General features: G+C 49.6%; 1 protein-coding gene across 1 annotated transcript; it reads left to right on the forward strand.

The window, feature by feature from the left end:
* Positions 1–899: 899 nt before the first annotated feature.
* patl2 (PAT1 homolog 2) lies at positions 900–8,663 on the forward strand (the record flags this gene model as incomplete). The annotated part of the gene is made up of 14 exons (XM_084456592.1): positions 900–981; positions 1,084–1,421; positions 2,090–2,152; positions 2,897–2,968; positions 3,058–3,203; positions 4,243–4,317; positions 4,540–4,663; positions 5,576–5,693; positions 5,812–5,963; positions 6,047–6,181; positions 6,363–6,506; positions 8,039–8,182; positions 8,264–8,361; positions 8,519–8,663. 14 exons carry the CDS (start codon positions 900–902, stop codon positions 8,661–8,663), a joined length of 1,836 nt encoding a protein of 611 aa, XP_084312718.1.
* Between the last annotated feature and the right edge of the window lie 2,689 nt (positions 8,664–11,352).

The raw sequence follows: 11,352 nt of genomic DNA on the forward strand, positions 1-11,352 counted from the left end.
GCATTGCGATTGTAATAGTGCCAAAGACTTTTCAATATTCTTTCACCATCGTGCAATTGTCTTAAAAACTGCCAAAGAGTAATAAACACATTTTTCTTTTGCCCTGAGTTTGAAGTTGAGTGAATTTCTAGAATAGAGTTGAGGAGCGGGATTAACATAGGCAACGTGAATGAGAGGTGGGTAAATATGCGTGATTACAAGTGGAACAGTTAGAATTAGATCTATAAAGGAATATTACCGTTGCTCGGGGGCGATATTTAGCTATATTTACTATTTACTACCCATATTTACTTAGACAGGACTACTGCTAGGCGCTAGGACCATGGACAGGTCTGTAGAGACACGTGTCCAGGCTGACCAGGTAAACATCCCGTCACAGCAGGTTCAGACCGTGTTCTCTCACAGGTGTGCTCAATGACTGCAGGTGTGGTCATTTAAACCCGTTAATGAGACTGCGGAGATCTACAAGACGAGAAAGACCAAAAAAGAATTGACGGACGTAAATTACATGTGTTCTACTAAATGAGTGACTCAAAACAACAAGTAAGTTGGCCGTTTTAATGACGAGTATTGGAAAGGTTATGAGTTATGTTTTACTCTGGTTTTCTCATTTATTTAACGACAACTACACGTGTTGAAGCAACTTCGGAAAAAAAATAGGCTACAAATTGCATTGCCAAATACCGAGTACATGTCTGTCATATGTTTCCAAACGCTAAATTGCTTTCAGTGAAAATAGATCCTAATTGTAAGGAACACCTGGCCAGGGCATGTCTGTGTCTGTGGAGGGGGGCGTTTCTCAACAGTCCCTCGTTGTGCAGGAGACCGACAGCGCGATCTCTCCGGCTCCCTGGCCGGACACCGGAGGTCAGTGGAGCGATGGAGAAGAGGCGGCCGACATGGAAGAGTGTGGATTACTGCAGGAGATGGCGGAGGACGATGAAGATATAGATCTTTACAATGAGGAGACATTTGGAATGGGTATGCATGCATGGCCAACAGCAAGCCTTTTAGGCCAAGAAACTCTTTGCCCTCAAATTTGAGTACAAAGTACTTATTTAAATTCACATTCTGGCCTTCCAGACCTGGATGTGTCGGACACCGGAGGCGACCCAACCGACCCTCTCCTCCAGTTTGAGGAGCCCCGAGATCCAGCTCCACAAGCCCTGCCTGTCCAGGCCCCCCTCCCTCCCAGGTCCCCCCCTCCCAGGTCCCCCCCTCCCAGGTACCCCCCTCCTCGGTCCCCCCCTCCTCTTCCCAGCCCCCGGGGCCAGCCGCGGCCCCAGCCCCCTCCCTCCCGGCCCCAGGCCCCCCCCGGCCTCTGGGCGCGAGGCAGGGGGCAGAGGGGGGGACTCAGCAGGACCCAGATGTTTGAAGACCCAGCGGTGATGAGCACAGTGGAGGGGAGGCCGAGCATCAAGGTGAGCGGCTCAACGGGCCTCATTCAGCCTCAACCTGCCTCATTCAGCCTCATTCAGTCATCAAACCACTAGTTTGGTATTTAGCCTCATAAGCCCTGTTAGAAGATTATTCACGATCATATACCACGGTCCAAACTGACAGACTTTGCACCCTTGAGATATTGGTGCTCATTACTCATGTCACAGCTAGTCTCTCAGCTAGTCTCTCAGCTAGTCTCTCAGCTAGTCTCTCAGCTAGTCTCTCAGCTAGTCTCTCAGCTAGTCTCTCAGCTAGTTTCTCAGCTAGTCTCGCGGGCCAGACAAGTCGACTAACGGTCCGGATTGTCTACTACGTCTGGTATTCAGGCGCTGACATTTTGTTGATGCAAGTAGTGAAGTAGTAAAAAACGGGCGGATATCCCGTCAAAATTCCGTAGAGTAGTGGACAGTCCGGACCGTGATGAGTTTTTTAAAGAACTTCCTTTTACAAATTCTAAGTGGCTGAAGTCCAGACTCTCTCCTCCGTAGAGTCTGGCTCCCAGACTAAGTCACAGCTAACCATGTAGTGGATGTCTGTGGGCATGTGCCCAGTGCCCATAGAGCCCCATTGTGTACAATCACTGACCATTCATTCAGTTGTTAAAGCAGAGCAGGGAGGTGATGGTGTGATGTCATACCTGTTCCCTCAGAGCCTGGACAGCGCCATCGTAGACTGTGGGACCGCCTCCTACTGGGCTTACATGGATCCAGACGTGAGTGTCAGTTTTAACACACAGCACGTTATGATAAAGCTCGTCATACTCATATTGATAACTCCGCCCTACTCATACTGATAACTCCTCCCTACTCATACTGATAACTCCTCCCTACTCATACTGATACCTCCTCCCTTTAACCCCAGCAGTGGAGTCTCCCATCCTACAGGAAGATCAGACGCACTTCTGGATCAATACTACAGGTTAGATCAATACTACAGGTTAGATCAATACTAAAGGGTTAGATCTGACATGACCGACTTGCTCAATGTCCACCTGTACAATATCAGCTTAATCAAAAGGTATCCCTCCCTAGGCCTACTTATTGAGGATCATGGTGAGTTTCAGATATGCCTGACATCGTGATGGGTGTCTCCCCCCCCCCGCAGGACAATGCCATTGTGTGTGTGATGGAGGGTCCGGCTGGCGGTGTTTCGACGGTCCCTAGCTACCTGAACCCACCCTACCCCTACTCTAGCGCCCGGTACAGACGAGGGTGCGTGAGAGGGCCGTACTCAAACAGGCTGTTTGGGCAAAGATGTCCCTCTCAGGTAAGTGCCTGTGATGGCTTGTGTGGAGGGAGGCGGAGCTGGGATGGACGGGCAGAGCTGGGATGGACGTGCGTGTGTTCCTGCTATCCCGGGAGTTCTAAACAGTACAGGACATATTCAGTATGTGCACATCTGGACCTTGAAGATGCCGCTGCTTCAGTTTGAGAGTGGTCTTGGTCTTGCTTTGCAGATGTATCCCATGATGCTCGGCTCGCCAGTGATCTCCCAGCGACCCTTCACCCCCCAGCAGCATTACAACCAGGTTCCTGTTTCCTGCTCATCCAGTTAACAATGACTTCCTGTCCCACCCGAAGGATGGGTTAGTGATTGTCGTGTGTTGTGTCGATCCAGACGGGGGGCTTTCCCTCGCCCTCCAGCCGCCCCTGCCCCTCCAGCCCTCTGCCCTTCACCCCCAAGATGACGCAGCTTGGCTTCAGCGGCAACTCCCTGTCCTCCTCCTGCTACAGCCCCTCGTCCAATCCCCTGCAGCGATTCAGGTCCCTGCAACCTCACCTATCTGGACTCTCCCTTCTGGCTCTGCAACCTCACCTATCTGGACTCTCCCTTCTGGCTCTGCAGCCTCCCCTATCTGGACTCTCCCTTCTGGCTCTGCAACCTCACCTATCTGGACTCTCCCTTCTGGCTCTGCAGCCTACTGCACCAGAGTGTTCTGCAGACTGCTCTAGTTCTGTTCTAGGTCTAGCTCTAGGTCTCTTCTAGACTGCTCTAGCTCTCTTCTCCAGACTGCTCTAGCTCTCTTCTCCAGACTGCCCTAGGTCTCTTCTCCAGACTGCCCTAGCTCTCTTCTCCAGACTGCCCTAGGTCTCTTCTCCAGACTGCTCTAGCTCTCTTCTCCAGACTGCTCTAGCTCTCTTCTCCAGACTGCTCTAGCGCTCTTCTCCAGACTGCCCTAGGTCTCTTCTCCAGACTGCTCTAGCTCTCTTCTCCAGACTGCTCTAGCTCTCTTCTCCAGACTGCTCTAGCTCTCTTCTCCAGACTGCTCTAGCTCTCTTCTCCAGACTGCTCTAGCTCTCTTCTCCAGACTGCCCTAGCTCTCTTCTCCAGACTGCCCTAGCTCTCTTCTCCAGACTGCTCTAGCTCTCTTCTCCAGACTGCTCTAGCTCTCTTCTCCAGACTGCTCTAGGTCTGTTCTCTAGCCTGTGTCACACTGCCCTGAGCAGCTCCTTGATTCAGCTCCCCCTCATTGACCCCAGTGACTCTCTCTCTCTCTCTCTCTCTCCCCTCTTCTCTCTCTCTCTCTCTCTCCTTATCTCTCTCTCTCTCTCCTTATCTCTCTCTCTCTCTCCTTATCTCTCTCTCTCTCTCCTTATCTCTCTCTCTCTCTCCTTATCTCTCTCTCTCCTTATCTCTCTCTCTCTCCTTATCTCTCTCTCTCCTTATCTCTCTCTCTCTCTCTCTCCTTATCTCTCTCTCTCTCTCTCTCCTTATCTCTCTCCTTATCTCTCTCTCTCTCTCTCCTTATCTCTCTCTCTCTCTCCTTATCTCTCTCTCTCTCTCTCTCTCCTCATCTCTCAGGTTTCCCAGTGCTCTGACCCGGCTGCACCCTCAACACATCCGCCTGCTGAGTCAGAGACAGCCCCGATCACAAAGGTTGGTCCTGCTTCTGTCAACCTGCTCATTTATACACACAAGTGAGTTCCTGCAGAACCTCTTAATCAGCGTCTCTGCTACTATCGCTGTGTACAGGCTGAACCCTGGCTACTGCTCTCCCTGCATCTGACATGATCAGCACAGCCCGCATGACAACACCAGGCCTGGCTGCCCATTTGAATGTCAGAGATCACTAGTGGCGTTCATGTGCCCCTCCCTCAGGAAGCCAGACAGCTGGGACCCCTACTGTGATCTGATGACGGACAAGGAGAGGGACTGGATCATCCGACTGCAGATGATCCAGCTGCAGAGTGAGAATCCCCACCTGGATGATTACTACTACCAGGTATTACTACTACCAGGTATTACTACTACCAGGTATTACTACTACCAGGTATTACTACTACCAGGTATTACTACTTTACTACTACCAGGTATTACTACTACCAGGTATTACTACTTTACTACTACCAGGTATTACTACTTTACTACTACCAGGTATTACTACTACAAGGTATTACTACTTTACTACTACCAGGTATTACTACTACCAGGTATTACTACTTTACTACTACCAGGTATTACTACTACTACCAGGTATTACTACTACCAGGTATTACTACTTTACTACTACCAGGTATTACTACTACCAGGTATTACTACTTTACTACTACCAGGTATCACTACTACCAGGTATTACTACTTTACTACTACCAGGTATTACTACTTTACTACTACCAGGTATTACTACTACCAGGTATTACTACTTTACTACTACCAGGTATTACTACTACCAGGTGGGACAATCTTAGCCTTGTTAAACCATCCTGATGTCCCAAGCTCACACTGTTACTTGTAAATTAGTCTGGATTCTCTCGATAGAGAATTTTGAGCCAGATCAAAAAATGATTTCGCCAATCAGCGTTGCTTCTGAGGAATTTGAAATACAAACGGCTGCGCTGGGCGGGTTTGACAGTGCAGAGCGGTTGAGGTTAGCGCTGATGGGACCTTTTCAGATTTTTTTCATATGGCTCATCTTATCACCTGCCAAGTATTTTTGTAAGTGCCTGGCCTTTTCCAAACAATTTCCAATGGAGAGTTCCCAGATGGTTATGTGAAGCAATAGGACAACCTGAACTTCAGCAGATATTCATGTACCCGTGCTGCTCTAAAATCTAACTCTAAAATAGTGTTCCTCCAGACCCCTACTGTGGTTAAGGTTGTGATTGGTCCTGATGGAGGTGGTGGTTTCTCTCAGGAGTATTACAGGAGAATGGAAGCCAAGCTGGCAGAGGAGAAGCTGGGCCTGAGGAGCAAGAGGAAGCCTCCCAAGCTCACCACGCCCTACATAACTAAAGCAGGCCTCTACAAACCAGGTTCCTGCTCATCTCCCATTGACTGTGTGCTGGGTGTGAGGGATGTCTGTTGAGAGGGATATTTCAGTGTGTTTACCGGTGTTGTGGTGCTGTCAACCCTGTGGTGTTGCTCTTCCAGTGGTGCACATCGAGGGCTGCCTGGGACAGGTTGCCGTGTCGACGTGCTTCGCCCCTCGACGCTCCATCAACGCGGTCCAAGCCCACAGTCCCAGCGAGGAGCACAAGGACAACAGCCGACAGAGACTGGATATCCTCATGAAAATAGAAAATGTATGACTTTGGGGCTGTACTGTAAGTCCTCCTGTGGAGTTTTGAGATGGTGGTTAAAATGGCGTCCTGATACATGTGTGTAGCTGTTTGTGATGGTGCTGGAGGTGGAGGAGGTGGAGCGGGTCAAGGCCAGCGCGTTCAGCCAGCCGGAGGAGAGGAGGTTGCTGGAGAGTACCCAGAGCAAGGTTCAGCACATCTACACCCAGCTGCTCCCCGACGCTCTGTGAGTCCTGCTCTGCTCTGCCCATCTCACCAAGATGGAGGCCTGGAGATCTGCTGCTCCCAGAGCCACAGCAAATTGGCTCGAAATGGGCTTTTTGGTTCAACTCTAATTTGACCCGTTGTTTGTTATGCATCAGTTGCTCACCATGTCTGTCTGTGTGTAGGGATCAGGGGGAGGAGCTCCTGTCCTGTCTCCTAGTCACCAAGGGGAAGCGTCTCCTGGCTCGGCTCCTCCCCTTCCTGTCCCAGAATGCCGCGCTGAACGTCCTGCGAGTGATAACGTCCCACCTGCCTGTCCTGATGAGCCGGGACTCAGACGAGGTATGGTCACGCCGGTCCCTTTGGGGTTTTCTAATATGTCAGTTCTAGTGCTTTCTCAATGGGAGAACAATCTGTTGATGGATGACATGGATGAGGCGACTGCAGACCACTCAGATGTGATTTTCAGCTCAAGAGTTGGTACTTTTGCCGGCTGGGGGAGACTTAAAGCAGAATTTCACCCTAGAACAACCTAAGGCTCAACAACTGGACACCCACAAAACAATAAAGAAAAATGTGGTTTCCTTGACTATAGTTGCTCCATGTAAACAAAGCATGTTCACGAAGTCTGCACTTCAGGGATTTATAGCGCCAAAACGCGTCGACAAATCCTCGGGAAGCAAAATAACGAGGACTATAACAACAAAAGGAGGACAGGGACTCTGGTGCACCATGCTAACCCTCTAGCTCTAGCCTACTCTATAAAGTTGGTTCAACAAAACGAAAAATATGCAATCGCACACAAGATGACAACCGATGCACAGATATTTAATTTACCTGAGTTCTTTGGACTTTTTGCGGTGTTCCGGCAACCGATGGAAACTCACTCCCGCCGGTTCAGGTAAATCCTAGATTCCACAAATTGCACAATATTTTGGCATTGTCTGTGTTTTAATTCAGTAGCAAATATAGCTAGACACTTAGGTCTGACAAATGTTCTGAGTGACAAACGTTTGCTCAAGAGGAGATGATGGCTACCGCTGTTCTGCTGAATTCCGACTCGTTCGCCTCCCCCGGATAGCTCAGTTTCGCACCACATTCAGTTTATTGAACTTATTTCTAAAAATTATGAAATTCTGATTTGGTTTAGGCTTATTGTAAACAAGACGTGTTGAGGCTACAAAATAATAGACTTGAATTCTCCTTTAAATCATCATCCGTTCTACTAGCAACAGAGCCTGTTATGCCGGGCTCACGACTACAGGAATTTTGGGCCGATTCACCCCTACCGACAATTGGAGGAGAAATCTGGTCTGGAACGTTGGTCGGGGCCGATGATCGGCCCAGATGATCTTGTAATGTGAGGGGTTTACAGATCCAATCTTATACCTCCCAATTGGCTCGCAGACCCATCAGGGCGGCCCCGATAATATCAAACATGTTTGATATTTAAGATTATTACGTCCCGACTTTACAAGTGAGACGGCGAGACCAGTGGTTCGTTGCTCCCTCGGGCACGATAAGATCCTGTAGTGTGTGATGAGCCATTATTTTTCAAATCTTGCTGTGTGCTTGTTTGAGATGCGCAAGAAGAATATCTTAAGATTCTCCTTATGTGCGTGATGTAACCCAATTTCGAAATTGGTTAGGATTTTAAATATCCTGTAGTGTGAGCCCGGCATTAGCTTGCAGAAATCTCACACCCACATTTGACACATTTCTACATGGGTCTAAACGGAATGTTAAGGCATTACAAACATTCCATGTGGATCTAAACTCTGTGATGGTGTTCTAAACCGTTTCTATCCGGTGCAGCCGGGTCCTGATGATCAGCTGCCAGACTGAACCATGTGTGTGTCCACACCTCCTTGCAGGCTCTCCCGGTCCTGTACCCGTCTCTCCAGACCGTGAGCAGAGGCCTGACCTTCAGCCAACTCATCGCCATCCTCCAACGCCTGACCACCTCCCCACCGGACTCCAAGGACAGCGAGTGCCTCTCGCTAGTCTGTCGGAACAAGGCATGTGTTTCTACTCGTCTCTACTGCCTCTGCGGTAGGTAGTCTTCTCTCACCCCCTCTGTCTGTCCCCCCCCCCCTCAGTTCGGCCTGTCGCTGCTCTACTCGCTGCTGTCCCAGGGGGAGCGGCTGCTCTCGTCCGGCGCTCCTCTGGAGCCAAGCATCGGAGACTTCGAGATCTGGTATGACCGCACGCCTCCAGGCTCCAGTAGCCTCTCACCTCAAATGGCCTGCCTGCTACTACTACTACTATATTCAGGAGGATCATAAATAATGCATTTTTTATAGCTCTTTTCACAAAACTGTGTAAGTTGACCGTTGATGTCGTTGTGTCCCCAGGACGGACACGGTGTTCCTGGTGGCCAGGCAGCTGTCCCAGAGCCCCCTGGTGGAGCCACTGCTGCTGCCCCCCAACCTGCTCACCCTGTTCTGCCGCTACCTGGACGAGCGCACGGTCCACCGCCTCCGCAGCAACATAGAGTGAGGATCCTCCGGCCCTGCTGTGGTGTCTGGGAATGGGATTTCAGCCGGCAGCTAGGGGTCGTCCTTGCATGCAGAACAAACGTAGTAGGCTAGTCTGTGTGCCCACCATCTCAGGGCCCCTGTTCAAAAAGACTCCCACCATCTCATTCTCTCTCTCTCTCTCTCTCCCTCTGTTTGCATAGATCTGCGACTGGATTAATGGCACTCCCATCCTGAAGAGGCGGCTTGTCTGAAGCAAAAGTTTTTCTTTTTTTAAGATCAGTTAAAGTGACAGCAAGTGCTGTCTGTAAGTAAATTAGTGACATATCTTTTTGATATGTTTTTTTTTTTTGGTTAAGAGCTGCAGTATGAGGAGCAGGCGTGTGACAGCCCTGAAGGGTGAGGAGCAGGCGTGTGACAGCCCTCAAGGGTGAGGAGCAGGCGTGTGACAGCCCTGAAGGGTGAGGAGCAGGCATGTGACAGCCCTGAAGGGTGAGGAGCAGGCATGTGACAGCCCTGAAGGGTGAGGAGCAGGCATGTGACAGCCCTGAAGGGTGAGGAGCAGGCGTGTGACAGCCCTCAAGGGTGAGGAGCAGGCATGTGACAGCCCTCAAGGGTGAGGAGCAGGCATGTGACAGCCCTGAAGGGTGAGGAGCAGGCATGTGACAGCCCTCAAGGGTGAGGAGCAGGCATGTGACAGCCCTGAAGGGTGAGGAGCAGGCGTGTGACAGCCCTCAAGGGTGAGGAGCAGGCGTGTGACAGCCCTCAAGGGTGAGGAGCAGGCGTGTGACAGCCCTCAAGGGTTGGATGCTCAACAGCACTACCAGATGCCTGGTTCTACTAGCGATGCCTGGTACCATTTATGCCTGATTCCACCAGCGATGCCTGGTTCTACCAGCAATGCCTGGTTCTGTTTGTATGCAGATTCTTACACTCTTTTCTTCATTCCCTCATTCCCCCACGTTTGTGTACATTTCCTTTAAATAAAGCACTTTAAAATAAAACACTTGCAATGAAATAAATACATTTCTAAAAAAAAAAAGTAGTTTGATTTTAATTGACCATGTCCATTTGCAAGCACAACTTGCTCTCTGATCAAATAGTCTACATGTTGCATTGATTGATTTGTGTAAAAGTTTCTTGCTCATTTTAAAAATCCAAATATAGGCCTGCATCGCCAAGAGGAGCTAATTTTCACTTAATACTATTCTCTTACGGCAAGAATATACAGAACAACTAATTTCAGAACAGGACCTGTATGTTTCTACCCTGATCCTGCTTGCATGTAGGCCGTTGGTTCGTTCCTTCCTCCAGGTGTAGACTCATTTCGACATAACTATTTATAATATTTTTCTGTATCCACGTTACCACCTGTCCATTTTGCATTTGCATCAATGTCTTTATTTTCTATTGTTACACTGCTCTGTCCTCAGTTCATACCAGGCCTACAGTAGTTTGTGTCTGATGTGTGTCCAGGACAAACTCAAGTCATGAGAATGGTAAAAGGTAAACTGCACTTATAGCACCTTTCTAGCTTAACGGACAGCATTTTACAATGGACTCTTATCACACACCTTCACACACCAATGCAAGGTGCTAGCCTGCTCATTGGGAGGAATTTGCGGTTTAGTGTCTTGCTAAAGGGCATTTCGACATGTGGACAGGAGGAGGAGCTGGGATTCGAACCACCGACCCTACGATCATTGGACGAGCTGCTCTACCTCCTGAGCTACAGCCGCCCGTTGAGAACTTGTTGTTCAGCTTCACTGTAGTTTCAGCCTGCTGCCGTTTACCCACGTCCGTCAGGAGAGTGGCACAGACGCTCGTACCCCCCTGTAACCCGGCCCTCTGAGAAGTACCAGAACTGAGAAGTACCAGAACTGAGTAGTGCCAGCCCTCTGAGAAGTACCAGAGCTGAGAGGGTCTGAGTGTGTCTGGTTGTAGAGGTCTGGTCACCCAGCTGGAGATGGGGTCTGGTTGTAGAGGTCTGGTCACCCAGCTGGAGATGGGGTCTGGTTGTAGAGGTCTGGTCACCCAGCTGGAGATGGGGTCTGGTTGTAGAGGTCTGGTCACCCAGCTGGAGATGGGGTCTCCCCACTGGCCTGACAGCCAGCGTTGATTAGAGGGACATGTTATACCCTTCCACCAAAAAGTCAGCCAGAATTTGTTTTACCAGTGAAACTTCAGTTGATCTGTAAGCCACTGTCTTTGTCATACAAGGCATTTCCCATGCTTTTAGAAGAAACCCTGGGGTCCTGTACATCGGACTACCAATTCCCCGAAAAGTTGCAGGCCTCATCTGTGTCTCCTCAGACCAGAACAGAATTTTAAACAGGGTTCCCCTTGACTGGCCAGACCCCAGTGTTTGTGTTGAGGGGAACGGGGAGGCGAGGAGGCGGTAGGTAGCCCCCTCATGTTGATGGACTGTTTAATGTCCTTCATCACCAATGGAATCTTTTAAGATTTACAGTTTAAAAGTGTTACAACTAAAAATTTTCCCCCATAACTTTATTTTATTGCTAAAATACGTTGCCTCCGTCATACCTATCTACACATGATAGCAGAACATTAACTGTGATAGATTGCAGCACACTAGCGTGCTGGAAGTGGGCAACGCCATGCTGACTCTGAGCTGTTCTTCTGTCCGAGGGCTACTGGGCTGGAGAGTCTGACCAGAGTGATAAGCCTGTACTATGCAGAGACACCGGGGC

The sequence above is a fragment of the Borostomias antarcticus genome (genome assembly GCF_949987555.1).
Source record: "Borostomias antarcticus genome assembly, chromosome: 22".
Taxonomy (NCBI): Eukaryota; Metazoa; Chordata; class Actinopteri; order Stomiiformes; family Stomiidae; genus Borostomias; species Borostomias antarcticus.